At 36.6% G+C, this 17,723-nt stretch overlaps 1 protein-coding gene and 2 long non-coding RNA genes across 22 annotated transcripts in view; 1 reads left to right on the top strand and 2 right to left on the bottom strand.

Annotated features, from left to right (window-relative positions):
- Positions 1–17,723, top strand: part of CNST (consortin, connexin sorting protein) — a 149,054-nt gene that overhangs the window by 6,894 nt on the left and 124,437 nt on the right. For 11 of the 20 annotated variants that reach the window (XR_007375276.1, XM_048936581.1, XM_048936578.1 and 8 more), the window contains 3 exons: positions 6,362–6,787; positions 11,966–12,171; positions 14,418–14,448. Coding sequence is in view for 19 of the 20 variants with exons in the window: in XM_048936581.1 (XP_048792538.1) it covers positions 6,412–6,787; positions 11,966–12,171; positions 14,418–14,448 (613 nt within the window). In the remaining variant the exon portion in view is untranslated. Of the gene's footprint in view, positions 1–6,361; positions 6,788–11,965; positions 12,172–14,417; positions 14,449–17,042; positions 17,130–17,572; positions 17,688–17,723 lie in introns of all 20 variants that reach the window. The other 9 variants (XM_048936585.1, XM_048936584.1, XM_048936571.1 and 6 more) reach the window with 2 other exon arrangements.
- Positions 3,317–10,594, bottom strand: LOC125689457 (uncharacterized). The gene is made up of 2 exons (XR_007375288.1): positions 10,560–10,594; positions 3,317–3,681 (listed from the first exon to the last, which is right to left on the bottom strand). It is a non-coding gene; the product is annotated as an uncharacterized LOC125689457 (long non-coding RNA).
- Positions 7,535–10,441, bottom strand: LOC125689458 (uncharacterized). Its single transcript, XR_007375289.1, has 2 exons — positions 10,278–10,441; positions 7,535–8,852 (listed from the first exon to the last, which is right to left on the bottom strand). It is a non-coding gene; the product is annotated as an uncharacterized LOC125689458 (long non-coding RNA).

The raw sequence follows: 17,723 nt of genomic DNA on the forward strand, positions 1-17,723 counted from the left end.
CAGGATTGCCTCAACCCTGGAACAGTATCTTGCACTTGGCCTTGTTAAGCCTCAATAGGTTCATGTTTGCCCACTTTTCAAGCCTGTCCAGGTCTCTCCAGATGACATCCCTTCATTCTACTGTATCAACTGCATCACTCAGCTTGGTGTTATCAGCAAGCTTGCCCATGATGCACTCAGTCCCACTGAATGTGTTATTGATAAAGATGTTATAGAGCACCATATCCAAGACAGACTCCTGAGGAGCACCACTTGTCACTGACTTCTACCCTGGATGTAGATCCACTGATCACAACCCTTTAGCTGTGACCATCCAAACAGTGCTGAATAACTTCCCCCCTTCCCTACATTATATATTTCTAATTTAGAGATGAGGATGTGGTGTGGAACCATGTCAGAGGTTCTGCAGAGTCCACGTAGACATAGTTGCTCTTCCCTTGTCCACCAGTGCTGTCACTCCATCACAGAAGGCCACCAGATTGGTCAGACATGATCTTCCCTTGATGTAGCTGTGCTGGCTGTCTTAGATCCTCTTCTCACTTGGCATATACCTTAGCCTAGTTTCCAGGAGGATCTGCTCTATAATCTTCTCAGGCACAGACATGAGGATCATCAGCCTGAAGTATCACTTCAATGTCAGAAAGTACCAAACCACCAAGCTGCTCACACTCAGACATTTTGTAAACTCAGATATCAGATAAGCCACTCCTGCTTCTGTGTTCAACTTGAAGAATAGTGGAATTAGCATGTTTGAAGGGAGTGAGACCTCATAAATCATGAAACAGAAGCAAAAATCATATAGGAAGATATTTTCATGTCTAGTAGCTTATTTCAAATCAGGACATAGGGCCAACTGAAGGAAGTTAATGAGATTCTCTCAGACAGAGGCTATTCAGTAATGGGATTGTACCTAAGACTATCTTGTGAAATGGTAAACCACTAATGAGCCTGTGCTCACAGCATGGCAGTATTTTACTGCAGGGGTGTCAGGTTGTAAAATTGAAGTATTTATATGTGTTCTTTTCCTTTGTTTAGGAAACAGAAGCATTCCAACCATTAAATACTGTACATAAAGCACAATGCAGAGCAAGCAATTGTAGAGAAATGGCACTTTCATAAAAGAACTAGCTAGCGCACTGTTTCCTCTCACTCATTACATCTTCATTTTAGAAATAAATATAATTGTTCATTAAATAAAAATCAATCATCTTACATGCTGTAATGGGACAGAAAGTACTGCAATAATGGCAGGGTGGCAAAGGCTTTGGCTGCAGCAAATGTGAACATGCCCAAATGTAGCAGCCATGGATGTAGAAATAAAGGGGAAAAAAACTACTTACCTTTAGAAAACCCCAGTTAGAGGGGAGATCCCCAACCCTTAAATGAGGTCTGAGAAGGGGTGGATCCTGGCTCCCCCCTTTCAGTCACTCAGATGCATTGCATGCACCTGAGTTCCCCTGGGTTGGCCCTGCCTTCCCACCAGGTGCTCAATCACTGATTCAAGCCTTGACTTAGCATTTCTGTGACACATGCATAAAGAAATTAATTTGCAATAGTAATAATCTGTAGTACACATTTCATTTTATACTGCCATTCTGGTTTTTACATTGGTTTAGATTAATTTGTGAAAGACTGTTGTCAACATGAAATGAGATAGTAACATTTCAGTGTTGTCTTACAATGTATCTCCATGCTGGCTCTCACAAAGATCATCACTTTTATTTTTCTTTTAAGAGATAAATAGGTTACATTTTGTGATTCTTGAAACTATACATTTTCTGCTGTTTTCCTTTTTTTAATTTATTTTTATTTTTTTCAAGAGCTAAAAGCCTTAACTCTGTAAAAATACCATTTTTTTAGCAGAATCAAATGATTTTCATTTTCCTTTAGGACTTGCTAAGCTGTTTGTGTTAAAAATAATAATAAATGTATATGAAAGCAAGAGACAAAAGCCTTGCAACAATAAAGAAAATTAAATTCCCTTAATCCTAGGTGCTATCTCTTTTTTTCCTGTCCTTACAATTAAGTCTTGCTTAATCTCTTCTTTAAGAAGATGGCAAATCCATATCTCTAGACAGCCTGCTTGCTTGTTCTTATGGCAACCTTTCTAGGCTGATAACTGTTAACACATGTTGTGCTGTCCCTTTTCCTCTAGAACTTTTACCTCTGATCTTTCATTTTTTTCATCCAGATAACTGTATTGAAGGTAATGTTCCCCTAGTAAGGATTGATGGAAGGAAGTCACGGTACACATACACAGAAATGAGCAACTAAAAAAGTTGTTGGAATTTAGGAACTACATGAAAGTGAACACTGAAGAGTATGGCCTTTCTAAAATGGAAGTTGATTTACTTAGTGGAATTCCTTCAAAAGTTCAAGAGCAGGACTAACCTAAATTCTTTGATGTAGCTCTTTTTGGGTTCTCTCTGAGTTGTCGTAAGTAGATTTTAAAGGCTGATTTTATTTGCAATAGTATTGTGTTTCAGACTATCAACCAAAAAAAGTTGTCCCGCATTGGCTGCAAAGGCTGTCCAGTGTCTCAGCTAGAGGACTGTCATTTTAGCCACATGTTAAAAGGAAATGACTTAATATTTTCCATCAAAACGTTGACCTCCGTTGTATAAAATGTCATTTATCAAAAGCATCTTTTCCTCATTTTGCAATCTAATAGGAAACACCTTGTTTAAATGTTTTAGTTTTCCCAGTGATAGCTGTTGAAAGGAAGAGCAGTTGTCTACTGATAGATGCAAAACAGTGGTAGAACATCACAGGACATCCTGGTTTTTAATTATTGCTGATAAAATTAATTCCTCATTGGCTTTGGGCAGTGCACTCTAACTTCTTTTATTTGATGTACCATTCAATCCATGAGCTGAGTGGGGCAGCAGTAATTACTGTTTCATGTGCTAGGAAGAGTAAGAATTAGACCTCTCAAGTTTAACGTGGTATTTGGGCTTTTTTTTTTTTTTTTTTTTTTTTTTCCAAATGATTTACAACAGTTACCATCAATAAATGCTACTTCTGTGTGGGTGTCTATAACAAACATATTCTGGTTCTGATTCTTACAGGAATAGTTAAGTTCTGTTCTCTTTTTAGCTCTTCTTTTCATGTTTAACTCTTGAAGAGAAAGGGGCTTGAATAAGGAGCATCCCTCTTACGGACAGATACATTCTTCAGATGAGCATCTCCTCTTGAGATCCCTTCCTTGTCTTTCTGGTACTTGAAGAAAGCCGTTTCTCTTGTTAGTTTGACAAAGGAAATTATAATTTGCATCTTTCCCACTTCAGTGTACAATTCATTAATCTTCTAGACTGAGTTTTGTTGCTTTTTTTTTTTTAAGATGCACATGTGTTATAGGAAGGCAGTACTTTTTTGTTGGACAGGTATGGCTGGAAGTGGCTAACAAGCTCTTCAGGTTGGAAGCAGAAAATGAATTGTACTGACTTTGCTTTTGCGTTGTCCAGCTGCTGGTGGCTCATCCACTTCTGTGTGCTTACAAGGAACTCATAGAGCATTCTTTCTGAAAACACCATGGGCACCTGGCACGCAGTCATTCCAATTCCTAACCTTCACAGAGCACATGCTGGTTGAAGTATTATCTAAGGGCAGGTGTAGCTGCCCATGTCTTGCCACTCCTGTAGAACCAGTAGAACAGTATTTGATGAAGTGACCCAAGAATACCTGAGTGGAGGAGAAGTAAACTTCTGCTAATAAGTGGTTGACTACTAAAAGTTATTTTAGCACACTTCTTGGCAGCTGTTATCTCAACAAAATGTATGTTGTGTTAAGAAGGAAGTGTTTTAGAAATAAACTCAGGAATACTAACAAGTTGTGTCAGGACAAGTGTAGAGGGCAGTCACAGAGGGGCAGAATACTTGCTGTAGTGAAGAAAGAGGAGTGGATTGGTCAGGACTCCGTCCAGTTGCATTTTGAAAATCTCCAAGGATGGCTACTTCACAACCTGTTCTGGGTAACACTTTTCCAATGTTCAATCAACCTTACTACTGAAACTAATTTTTATGTTTAGCATTTCTTATATTTAGCTTGTGTTAATTGCCTCTACTCCTTTCTCTGAGAAAGAGACTCTGAGAAGAGTCTGACACATCTCCTTTACTTCCTCATTTTATATTTATATATGTTGATAAATTCTCTGAGCCTATGCAGGCTGAACAATTACAGCTCTCTCAGCCTCACCTCCTCTGACAGATGCTCCAGACTATTAATCCTCTCTTTGGCCCTGTCCTGGAGCTGCTTCAGTATGTCCATATTTTTCTGCTAAGGGCCAGCCTAGGACTGGACCCAGCAAGATGTATCTCACCAGTGCTGAGTAGAGAGGAAGGATCACCTCCCTTGACTTGCTTATCATAGTGCAGCTCAAGATGCTGCTGGCATCTTTTCCATAAAGGTTTCTTGCTAGCTGGTGATCAACTGCTGCCTGCAGGGACCTCGAGGCCATTTTTGCAGGCTACTTTCCATCTGGGTGACCCTCAGTCTGTACTAGTGCATGAGGTTATTTCTTCCCACGTGCAGGACTTTGCATTTTCCTTTGCAAGACTTCATTAAGTTCCCATCATCCCATTTGTTTTCAGCCTGTCAAGGTCCTTGTGAACAGCAGCACAACCTCCCCCTGTATCATCATCAAACTTAGTGTAGATTGACTTTCTTATCACCTTGGTCATTAATGAAGGGGTAAACAGTACTGGCTTGGCTCTTAGCTCCTGGATGTATACTGGTCACTGATCTGCAACCTTCAGTCACCTGAACACAGTGCTCTGTGCTCAGACATTCAGCCAGTTTTCAGTTCACCTCACTGTCTATGTAGCCTTTTTTTTGTACTTTTGCCTATAGGGATGTTATGGGAGAAAGTGTCAGAAGCCTTTCCAAAGTCAAGACAAATGGTATCCACCGTTCTTATCTACTGAACTGGTCACATCATTACAGAAGACTATTAAGTTGATTAAGTGCCATTTATCCATCTTAAGCCCATGCTGAGTACTCTTTATGACCTTCTTGTCCTATACATATTTGAAAACAACTTCTGGGATTACCTTCTACATCATCTTACAAGGATTGAGGTGAGGTTGAGCAGCCCATAGCTGGATCCTTCTCCTTGTCTTCCCTAAGATGAGAATGATGTTTTCTTTTTTCAAGTCCTATAAGCAACTACAAAGATTAAAGAGGAATGCTTATATATTCTCCCTGGCATTTTTTCATTTTTATAATGCAATTTGAATTCTTCTAGCAAATCAAATGAAACAATATGTTGCATATTTAGTAAATGTGCATTTTAGTTATTTCAGTTGTATATTCCAGATCACAATACCTAAGAATTCAGTGAAACAGTTTTCCTAAAATGCTTTTTCCTTTGAAGGAAAGGATAGGAAGCTACCTTACGAACCTTGTCAAAGCTCTTCCATATAACAAGACTGCTAGCCATTTTTTTGCTTTAATTTTTAAAATGCTTGAGATAAATCTAATCAGCTGTACCTAACAGAGCTGCATTTCATCAAGTTGCTAAGTTAAACCAACAGTATTTCTATGCTTCTAAAAGGAAGCATATTTATAGGATATAAATTTATAGGCTAGGATCCTAGCATATAGGATTATTTGGTTTCTGAGGAAACCAAATAATAAAGTCCTCTGTGAGTACCACATGAAGGGTTATGCTTTTTTCTTGTAACTGTGTGCCTAATTGCAGCATTGATTAGAGCTGTGTGTTCACTAAAAGGGAAAATTGACTCCTGTTGAGAGTAGGTGGTGGATTTATTTTTTTATTAGCAAACCATCTGCCTGTGTGTATACTGAAGACATGTTGAATGTTCTCTTGAAAATAAACTGACAATCTGAGTCAATAAACAGGTTCTATTTGCATCTAAATCTTGTAAAAGAATTAACCTATCTACATGTTTGGTGTGGTGCCATGAGTGACAGAAATGAAAGTTGTTTGGCTTTTGTTTCTTCCTGGCTTATTTTTATTTCAGACAAACTGTGATCTTACGTGATAATAATGTTTTTATTTTGGCCACGGATGTAAGTGGAGGTGGTGCTTTTTGTTATCTTATGGTTTTTCGTGTTACTTCAGTTATAACACTGTGCACTGCTGTGAAGATCAGCTATGCTATTAGTCACGTAACTTGAACCAATAATAATTGCATGGAAATATAAATTTATAGGTCATTGTTGTATGTAGTTAGCTTTGCTTTACAAAACTTCCAGCAGGGCAATGGGTTGCTGTTTGAAAGAATTTCCCCATGCCTTTAAACTATATCACTTTGCTAATGTGATTCTTTATTGACTGGAATTAAGCATGAGCTTAATTATAGTACCATTTATAAGTGCTTCTTCTGGTTTTGTATTTTAGGTCTAAAAATATCTGGAAGGGGATTAAGTGGTTCAACAAGTAACGCTCTGATGGACGACAGAGAATTTCCACCAAATGATCTACAAATAGACTCAAAGGACAGTCTTCCTGCTGACTATAGGGTCGAATGTTTGACCTCTCATTTGGTTTCTACAGCTGACGAAAATGAAAACCAACTTGACAATGATGGGAATGAAGTTTTGACCGGTAGTAGAATTGCTATGGGAAGACAGAATGAAGGTGAGCAGGACAGCATCAATAATAATGAGAATATGGACAGTGGAGATTGTAAGGAAAGTGAGACTGAGAGGAGATCTGTGAATGTCCATATGGACCCTCAGCTGGAGGAAAAGCCTATCACAGAAAAACAGCCAGGTGGAAAAAGAAGTCCAAGAAGCAAAAGAAGCTCCAGTAAAAAAACTAAAGGTACTTTCTAAAAAAGATGCTTCTGTTCTGTTTACTTAAAAAAAATAGATCTATAGTTTTAATCTGTGAACTAGTAATAAAGATAGGTTTTATGTGCCATATTAACTATTTTTAAAATTCATTTAGCTTTTTTTTCTACTTCAAAATTACTAAATCAGATTAAATTCTAGATGTTTTAATTGCATATATTTTAATTAATCAGCTATATAACAAATGAAACACATCATGGAAGGATGAGTCGAGCAAGTACAGACTTTCAGTATGGAAATTGGGCTGACTTCCAAATCAGAGTGGCCAGAAATTCAGGCATTATGTTGTTGCTGAAGTGCTCAAGTGCAAGATTTTGGTGTCTGGATACAGAGTCAAGATTTTAAATCTTGGTATGAATAATGTCTAGACCTGTTGCTGTCAGAATTTAAAGCTTGGTATGTAGTCTCAGGATGTGCATTTCAAGTAATGAGTTAAGTATTTTGAGTTGCTTAAGTGTTTTGATGTTACTTCTCCTTTAGATATTTTGCATCTGAACTGGGGAAGGAATATGTAAAAGTTTATTACATGTCCTTTTTTGAGACATTTCTTCCTTTTCAAAGGAGTAGGATTTGTCTGCATCAACATGCATATTAAGTTTGTGCCATAGATCATAAAGCTTATGTGACATTGTGCTACAAATACATTAATTAAATTCAGTGTGTTTCATCCCATCAGTATCTTTGAGAGTTACTTGGAGCAATTTAGTCACTCTTGCGGTTTTTCTTTTTTTTTTTTCCTTCTAAAAGCTGAGAAGATGGGGAGTTAAGGGAATAAAAATAGTAGAGTACAGTTTTACAAATGACTTGTGTCTTTATGGCCTAATTCCGAAAAATGATGATCTGAGAGGGTTGCAAAATATGTGGAGCAATGAAAAGGAAGTTTTGTGTTCCATGTCTTTTACATACAGGCAAGATCTAGAAGAGAAAAATTATGTTTTCTAGTAAAGATAAGAGGATACCAAAATATGTCATTGTGAGGAGAATTGCTCATTAAGTGATACAGAACATCAGTGAGTATATCTTTCAAGTGTAGATTTTATATTTAAAAAGAGAAGAAAATAAAACAAGAGATTGGATGAAGTAATTGGTAACAGCAGGGAAATTAAAAAAAAAAAATGTAATGCAGATATGTGGACAGAAATGATGGGGAGAAAGTGAAATGGTTGGGATAAATTTGGAGTTACTGCAAATGAAATACGTGAATATCAAGTGGTCAAATTGTAGCAAGAGCCATGCAGTGTCATTTTACTTGTTTGTTGTGATAAACATGATTTTGAGCTCACTCACATATAGTTAGATCTTTATTGATCTGTAATAGATATAATATAGATCTTTAATGATCTGTTCCCCTACAAAATACTCCTGTTGTCTGAAAAAAAGCTTCTCTCTTGAAAATGAAATATTTGAAGTGAATTATTTTTTTTTCCCCAATATGTTTTGCAAAGTGAAAAAACCTTCCACCTTTGCTTCTTCAAGTATCAAACATATACATAAGATACCTGTTTTTAGGAAACAATTAAAAGAACACCAAAAAACAGGTGCTTTGGACATTAAGATTGGATTCCAAGAGAAAATGGTGTTTTGTGCTCTTTTTAAGAACATGGAGGATAAGTAAATGAAGAGTGATCTCGGCCCATAACATCTTCATGATAAAATAACATTACTAAGTGTTGCAGCCTCAGGAAATGTTCTTGGTTATGTTGTTACTAAGGTGCAAATATTGTCTTGTATTTAAAATAAAGCAAGGTAGAATTAACCTGAATGACTCTGATGTATTGTTTTAAATCCAAGGGCAGAATTGGATTCCAAATGAGTGACAGCTCAACTATATGCAGTGTCTAACTATATAGTACCAGTACCACAACAACATTAAATTGAAGGGGTTTTGTGGTAGTTGCTATTGAGCATGTTTCATGTTTTGATGTGACAGCTGATTATTAACTGCTTATTAAAGTGCATTTTTAAGTTACTTTTTTTCTCCTGAGGTAGGTTTGCTAAAACATCTGGGTCCTCTTTTTGTGTTTCATGACCATGTGCTGAAAAAAAAAAAAAAGAAAAAAAAAAGTATGCATCTCTTCTTAAATATAGCCTTCATTCTATCTAAAAACACCTCCTGGTTTGTTCCTTGCACCCAGTTATGTCCCTTGTTGCATTTGGTCATAGCAAGCATGAGTAAATATTGGAAAAGCAGAGGCATACATTAATAATGAAAAAGCAATGTTAAATTACACCCATATTTTGTCTGGCAATAAGCCCTGCGAAAATAGCCACCCACAGAGATTGTTAGGACTCCTGACCTGGATAGTTTACAATAAAGAGTTTATAAATAACCAAAAATAGAATGATGGAGCCTTCCATTGACATTCAGTGCCTTAACCTCTTAACCTCTAAATCTTAAACCTGGATAATCACTGTAGGGTTTCAGTTGCAGTGAACACAAAGGAATTTGGAATATGCTGAGTGCTTGAGCTGCAGGAACAACGGAATCTAAATGATTACAGAAAGTGGGGTTTATTGTTGGGGTTAGCTTGATGTGGTGGCCCCACGCGTCCTGCTTTTAGCTGATGAGTTCTCAGAAATGGATGTGGTTTGGGAAGAACATGCTTACCATGTTAATACAGGTTGATTGCACAAGTCTCAGTGTATTTGAGTTTGTCTATCTGTGCAAGTTGCTTTTTGTATTTTGTCTAATTAATTTAATTTCAAGAAGTCTTTAATTTCACATACATATTTGCTGGCACTAAAAATAGTCATGGTGCTGTCACTGGGTTTGGGGGGAAAGTTGGTGGAGCTTGTGTTGTTCTTTTCATTTTTTCTTTATTTACTCCTTTATTACACTTTACTGCTATCAGTTGTTATGTACAGTGTTGGGCTTTTCATTAATTAGTAGGTTACAGTTTTTCTGCAGCAACACTCAGAATGTGTTTTCTCAGAAATAGCATTGTTTGCTTTTTTTATTATTCAAATTGAAGATGTATTTCACAATTTCTTCCAAAATGGAATTGGCTCCTTTCAGAGACTCTTGAGTGTACTGAGTGTACTGAGTGTACTGCTTTCTAAGAAAAAGATGCACTTCTATATGGAAAAAGCAGCATCAGTCTTGGCTGTCCATAGTCTTTAATGGCTAACTCTAACTTTCACTTTAGGCCACGCCATACTTCGTTCATAATATGGACATTATTCACTTACAGCAATTTCACCATTTGAAATAATGCTGATATTTAAACAAATATCTAAACTTCATAAATTTGTAAAATTATGTCCTCTCTAAAGATATCAAATACATTTCATTATTAGAGAAAAATAAGTTGTTCATGAATTGAGAAATCAATTGTTTTAGGACTGGGTAGGCATCTACTCTTTACCAATACAGTATGTTCTGTAATGGCAAAGTAGCCTGCTATGCAAAAATAAAGCCAAGCTTTGTGGTAAAACTGGTTCACTTAAAGGAACAAACTTACCAATCAAAGCACTTTCACAGAGATTTATGATAGTATAAATGTGTCTGCAAGAGAACCTTTCTCTTCATATGGAGTTTTTTGGGAGATGATGCTCATATTCTAGTGATTCCACAGAGCTACCAATGACTCTTAGAGCTTTCCTTCATTTTATTATCTGGTTTTGAAATTGGAATTATACATCTGTATAACCAATGAATATACAGAAGTTATAATCATGAAATAAACAAGAGAGTCTGGGTAAGCAGGTTATAGTAACAAAAAGAGAATAGATGGTATGCTTACCCACATCCTGGGCTCACTGCAAAACTCCAGATGAGGGATCTCCAGAAAAGACCCTTCCCCCCTGGTAGCCAGCTCTTAAAGGAGTCTAGGAGAGGTGCAGCCAGGCTCCACCCCTTCTGGCAGCACAGGTGAATTGCCTTCAGCTGTGCTCCCGTGGCTGAGCATTGCTCACCTCAGGTGATTGATCAGAGGTTCAGGCCATACAACAGGCAATAGTTTAGTTTTACCTACACTGCAGCTCATCAGCCATTGTTTTGTCAGCTCAAGTTCTTGAGGTCCTTCTGAAGTTTATCACCATTCATGCAATATTTGACTGCCCAAAAGACCTTTGTCATTTGCACAGTTTGAGATTTCATTGGCCATCTTTGACTTGGAGAAGGAGATGAAGATACTCAGTAAAAACGGTACCAAGTACCTGCCTTTTTTTTACTTCTGTAAAAGTGGTAGACAGGCAGCAATGGATTGGGAAGTACTGGTTTCCTGCCTAGACAGAAATTCTGTTCATTAAATTCCTTATGTTGTTGGTGCCAAAGGGGATCATCATTACTGGCTCGTCTCCTGGACTCCCAAACAATCTTGCTATCAAGGGATGTTTTTGTTTTCACTCAGCAGCACAATCCTTGCCAGTGCAAGCAGAATTCCCACATCATCTGCTTCTTTCTATCCTTTAAGTTCCTGTCATCACTGTGAGGATACGCTGTGTTGTCATCCAAAGAACAGGTTGAATTCACCTTCTCAGCATGAGCCTTTCCTTCCCTGGACTTCTGCCTTTACAAGCTCCTTAGCAGGCATGAAGACACCAGCCAAGAGCCTACATGACATAGCCATTCAATGCATTCTCCAGGCATTTGTCTCAGCAAGTCAACAAAGCTCTTTCCTGGAAGTAGGTGGCCACCACCAGAGTACTTACTCAACACAAAGCATTCCCTGCCTTTCAGGAACTCACTGTTCTTCCTTTTCTTCTTTCAGTCCATTCAGAGCAAAACTTTTCACCTGTTTAACAACGGAAATTTGGTGTCTTGGGTCTGAGCTCCTAAGTATTGACTTCAGCTGCTGAAAATAACGTGAGCCACAACACTTCAGTTTGGATTCTGGTCTCTTTTTAATCACTCTAAAACAGTTTAGGCTAGGTGATTTTTTTTTTCGTTCCAAGTTAAAGTTGAGTCCCAGTTAGTAGTGTACAAAAATAGCTGATGTGTGTCACTGTGTCTTTCCAGGTAGGTGAGCTGACATTGAGACACTGAAACCAATTGCAACTAATTTTGACAAGACCAATGTTTTATTTACTTGCAGGGCTATTATTTAAGATAATAAGATTTTATTCACAGCTTTTGTATTGAAATTTCCTAAAAATGCAGCTCAGCGTATTTTTTGAATCCTAACCTGAGTACTTGTTCTTTTTAAAGGAGTTCCTTCAGTGGAAACCACAGCAATCAAGGAGGAAAATACTCTTGTTACACATACAGAGTCTGTGCATTCTGAAGGTGCTGTTGAAGCAAATGAAAATTCTCACCAAAAAGAACAAAAACAAACGTTGCAGTCCCTTTTCTCTTTGCTCCGTGAAGAGGTTGAGCAGATGGATTCAAAGACACTGCCCCTGTGTCTCCATCAGGTACTTCCTATGATTCTGGATTGCTGCACATAACTTTGTGATTGTGACTTTTTCTCAGTGGGAAAAAGATGCATTGATTCAACATATGTCAGTATTCATATCTGGGCAGCGTATTTTCAAGTTTTTCTGCTTAACAGAGGATGAAGGCAAATATGTCCACTCTAATATATATATATTAAATTATAAGCTGTCTCAGAAGTACATTCTGCTGTTGAAGGAAACTCTTAAAGACAGGCTTTGCATGATATGTAGGACACTAGTGGAATATTTAGGACACAGAAATGCAGATGGCTGATGTCTAAATCACATTTTGCACCAGGAATTATTTTTGCAATTGCAGACTTCTTCCTAGCTTGAACTTGATATGTGAATGCTAAGATTCAAGATTCCTTAGTATATACTTTTTCTCGCACAGTCACCACATCTGCACTACTGAGAGAAATACTGTGTAATTTGAAAATCACACTTTGAAAAGTATGTGGCTAGGACTCAGTGCACTATTAATGCATAGTTCTGTTGTGTTGGACTAACAGTGGGCTGGAATACTTTTTGTTTGGCTGAAGTGACTCATAGAGACATGATAGTGTCTGACTTGACTTAGTTATGTTGTCCTTATTGTGGAAAATTGGGCCACTGTAATATTTTAAATATTTTCACTATGTTAGTGCACCTGCATTCTTATTCTCTTTTGACTGCGATGAGAGATGATGGTAGGAGAGGCTTCTTCTTCCAGATGCTTCACATTTAACATAGGAGGGGTTTTTTGGTTTTTGTTTGTTTTGTTTTTTTAAGATTTGTACTTAAGTGAAGTTATTTCTTACTGTTCCTTAGTTTATTTGAAACTTAGCATTAAGGTTAACCATTTGTACTTACAGCCATGTCAAATTTGGTGTTTATCTATGAGTCAGTACAAAGATCTACTTTGGAAAACAATACCGTTAGGGCAAGAATTTCAAAACTCTTGACAAACGTGAAGGAGTGTCATTGACCGCAATAGAGATGAAATCTGTTCACAGCTTCATACGTGAGGAAGCCAAACCCTAAGGCCAACAACCTTTTCAAAGTCGCACAGAAACTGTGACAGGACTGAAAACGCAGTCTGGGTTTCCAGATTCAAACATGTCAACCAAACACATTCTCTTTCTTCCTAAGACATATCAAGCAATTTGTATTGGGATGTTTGAAAAACACGTTTTTACTTCTGAGCTTTATATTGCATTTACCAAAAAGCACATCACAATTCCTGTGATTTCTAAGAAAAGTCTACCTACTTTTCTGGCAAGCACAAATAAGTTTTTCATGTTGTAAATTTCTAAGACTATTTGTCAGAGGGGAGGGATGGTCTTCTTTGGTAGAGCTGTCCTGTTACAAACCCAGTTTTAATTATAGAAATGTCAGTTTTAGCAACAATTCTAATCAAACAGCTGCTGTCTGGCTGAACTATATGACCTGCTCTATTCTGAAAGAGCTTCAGATTCCAAGGTGCTATGCTTTGGGAAATGACATAAGAAGCAGAGAGTCTTTAGATCTTTTTAACAGAGAAGAGCAGCTTCATGAAAGAAAGTGGAAGAAGGTTCCTGCATTGCTATTGTCTGGATTCTGCTGGTGAACTGGGAGTAACAAAAAAAAAAAAGAAGAAATTCATTCCTCTCATGTTTATCTCATGAATTTCAAATGCTTAAAATCTGAAATGTTGTAAATGGGGTATAAACCGGAAGCTTGCTGGTATATCTCTGATCTTGCTGTAGGTGTTACTTTCAGTGGCTTTGATCCAGAGATTGTTGTTTTCTCATTAGCCAGGAAGTCTCTACTTCTCCATTTCATCACATTGCACTGTAATGCTCCGGAGAGCTCAACAATGATCTTACATCATGGTCAGAAATAAAACTCATCTATCATTAAACACATGTACTTCTGTCATTTTATAACTTTCTAATATAATCATTTTTAAAAATTGCTGAAATAAATGTTGTTGTAACAAGACAAAACCCAACATATATTTGAGCAAATTCATTTGTGCAGGTAAACTTGTGATATCTTTGTTTGATATTCTCTTTAAGCATCTTTCTTAGAATAAGAGTATGTGCATTTAGTCCAAATATTTCTATTCTCTCAAAATTAAATATGAATCTGCAAAGCAGACATTTAAATCTATAATGAAAAGTTCAAATTATATCCCTACCACTCTCATAAAAATGAAGGAACGCTAATTTTCCTGTTGGTTTTTTTTTTTTTTTCCTTTTCAGATAGCTGAGACCTATTTTCAAGAGGAGGAATGTATCCTTTTACCTGTAAAATTTGTTATGTGGTATTAAAATAATCTGACACAATAAAACAGATAATACATACTTTGACATTGACTCACAGGTTGTGGGTCAGAGTTAAAAAGAAGCGAAGAGCCATAATTTACCCATGAGTGAATATACAGTACATAAGCAGTTCCTCCCTAATCAGACAGCTGCAATATAATTTACGTAATAAGTCCACTTTGAAAAACTGTGCTGATACAATTGTTTATAGTTGTGCAGAAATGAGGAAGTAAGAAAATGTTTTTAACGGACAGCTGTTTTATAGGATAAAAAAAGTTCTGTTCAATGTTCTAATAACTGAAACTATGTCCAATCTAGGTAAGATTTATGTTTTATTGTATCAAACAGGGCACTGTCATAGTAAGAACAAGATTATCGCAGTGGCTGACTAGACTGTGAATGATTAGTGTTTAAATGAGAATAAAAATACCAAACACGTTGTACTAAGGGAGATCAGTAACCCGCATACAACAGCAACGTGTTCTTTGGCAAGTGCTAAGTATTCAAGGTCATGCCAAAGTAATCTGAAAAACTGTCACAGGAAACCGGGTGTGACTGCCTGGTGGGAGTCCAGGAGATGATCCTAGATAATGTGAACAAGTTTGGTCAATCAGTTCAAACAGTCAAACTGGTAATAATTAAGATATTTCAGTAATTCTGGGAGATAATAATTATATTAAACCTTGAAATATATATATATATATATATGTATTTCTTAAATCTGGTCTAGCTATTTCTCTGTTTGCTTTTGAAGAAAAATATTCAGGCTGTAAAAAGAAGAGGAAAGTTGTAAGCCCATCATGGGTATATGACTCACTAAGGTGTGTCGTGAATTTAACACAGTCTGTACATACACGTTATTTGTTATGTAATTTGTAAAAAAAAATACTGAGCATGTAGGCAATTATAATGATTAAATAACAAAGCAAAAGAAATGTCCTTAAATCTTGCCAATTATATTTGGCAATGGTATAAAAACAGGGCAACAGCTATAGCAATGTTTTAAAGGTAATATGTGAAATTACCCACCATTGTCTTCAAAAACATCCATCAGAAAAAGGAAAAAAGCCCACAGAAATGTACAGCACAAATTAGCAGAACAGAAAAATTCTGCAGGAACGTTATGGCTGTTCATGGAAAAACACATTAAGTCTTAAAAAACATCCATCAGTATGACAGAAATGGCTCTGGGCAGCCTGGTCCAGTGGTTGGCCACCCTGCCCATGGCAGGGAGGTTGAAACTAGATGGTGTTTGAGGTTCTTTTGAGGCCATTCTATGATTCTATGATGAAATACAGTTTCTCTTTCATAGAAATTGCTTTAATGGAGGAACCTTATATTTATATCTGATCAAAGGATATATTTAAAGTGCAAAACACACCTGACATGTGGAATTCAACACCACAGTATAATACATATTTATGAAGGAAATCTCCCCTGTACTTGCAGCCATCAGTTTCCCAAGGTTAATAAAGAACTTACTTGATCATGTTACATTGTGTTAATTATCCATGATGTGTATTTTAATTCATCCAGTGTAGAACTGCGTATTTAACAATAAGTCAGGGTTGTTGCTGTGATCCTCTAAGGCTATCTTTCTGATCTCTATTTCTGTTCCCAGTAAGAGAATTCTTGAGGGCAAGGAAAATTCTTTCTGTTAATGTTGTTGTTTATAAACCATGCCATTTATTTGGTGCACGAGCCTAACAAAAATTACAAATATCTCTTATGTTTTTATAATAATTACTTCAATATTTTAATTAAAGTGAATAATGGAAATTATTTTTTCTATATTATTAACAAATTTGTTGAGAATACTTCTATACCCATTGCACTTTATAATTAAATTTGAAATAGCTGATAAACGTGGCCTTAAACAGAATAACAAACAACTTGAGTTTGATGGAGCAAGAAATACCCTCCACTATTACAAATTATAAAGATACTTTGATGGTTATACAAATATGATAATAACCCTGATGGGGAGAAAGAGTTCTTCATGGAGACAAAAATGAAGCAGAATCTTTACGAAGAAGGTGTTGTAGCTGTCCAACAGTTGAATACAGTGGTTGAATGGGGAAGTGTGTTTTGTAGAGTTTGAGCTGTTGATGTTTTTTTGATGCTGATCTCCAGTTGATGAGTAAAAGGAGTTGTATTTTCAGTCAGTTTTGTTTATTGACACATAATTGTATTTCTTGAGAGATATGTACTAGCATTTGTATCACTGTTTTGCTTTTCACTTCCAAGAGCTTTGATTTAACTTACAGCTGTCAACAAAGTAATGTGTTGCTCATCTCTTTTCTAGACAATCTTCTGTTGGCTACAAGACATGTGAAGAGGTAACTGCTGAAAAGAATAGAGTTTTCATTTTTGGAACTTACCTTTGTTCTTATTTGCAGTATTCATTTTCTCCCTTGCACAGAGATCTGGATGCTAATTATTGTTCAGTCTCACTTAATGATGTTTCAGATACGTTACGATTTTCCATTCAAATACGATGTCAAAAACAAAGAAATAGAAGTATGTCTGCGTGTGTGCGTTTTTCTTTAACCAGCCTTTAAGATGAGAAGGCAATGAAGTTCATTCAGCTTGAACGATTGTATCATGAACAACTGCTTGCAAATCTTTCTTCCATACAGGAGCAGTGGGGTAAGTACAGGCTAAACTAATATGATAGTAGGAAGAGTTCACTTGTTTTGCCTTTGTAAATAACAAGAGTGTTTGTTTTGCGAGCTTAAAGCCAAAAAGCAGCAGAAATAGCAATTATACCCAGATTTCTCTAGTTTGTTATGACAAGAATATTCCTTCTTTGGACCCCTTCATGCATGTTTCATGAAAAAGGTGCTAATAATTTATTTGTTACCTATAAGCCCTACAGCTTTTGGGGGTGTATTTTTACTTCACGTTTCAATCTGATGTGATGTAAATAAAGCATGGCAAAATATGATGCTTTTTACACAGTCTGAAACAAGATTGTAGAACGTAACAGTGGAGTAGTTGATAATTTTTTTCCATGAATTAGTTTAATATGCATGTTTTATGATAAGCAAATATTACTTTTGTAATAGTTTGGATATTTGGATTTAATTCAGAAAGAAAATGGAAAGCAGCAGTCTCTAGTCCAGATAGAACACTGAGGAATTCAGCGAAAGAACTGAGTAGTGAAGAGTTGGAAAAGCTTACTAAAGTTTGTTCTTCACACCAACAGTAAGTATAGTGTTACTTCTTTAGTGCTAACATGTT

The sequence above is a fragment of the Lagopus muta genome, chromosome 2 (assembly GCF_023343835.1).
Source record: "Lagopus muta isolate bLagMut1 chromosome 2, bLagMut1 primary, whole genome shotgun sequence".
Taxonomy (NCBI): domain Eukaryota; kingdom Metazoa; phylum Chordata; class Aves; order Galliformes; family Phasianidae; genus Lagopus; species Lagopus muta.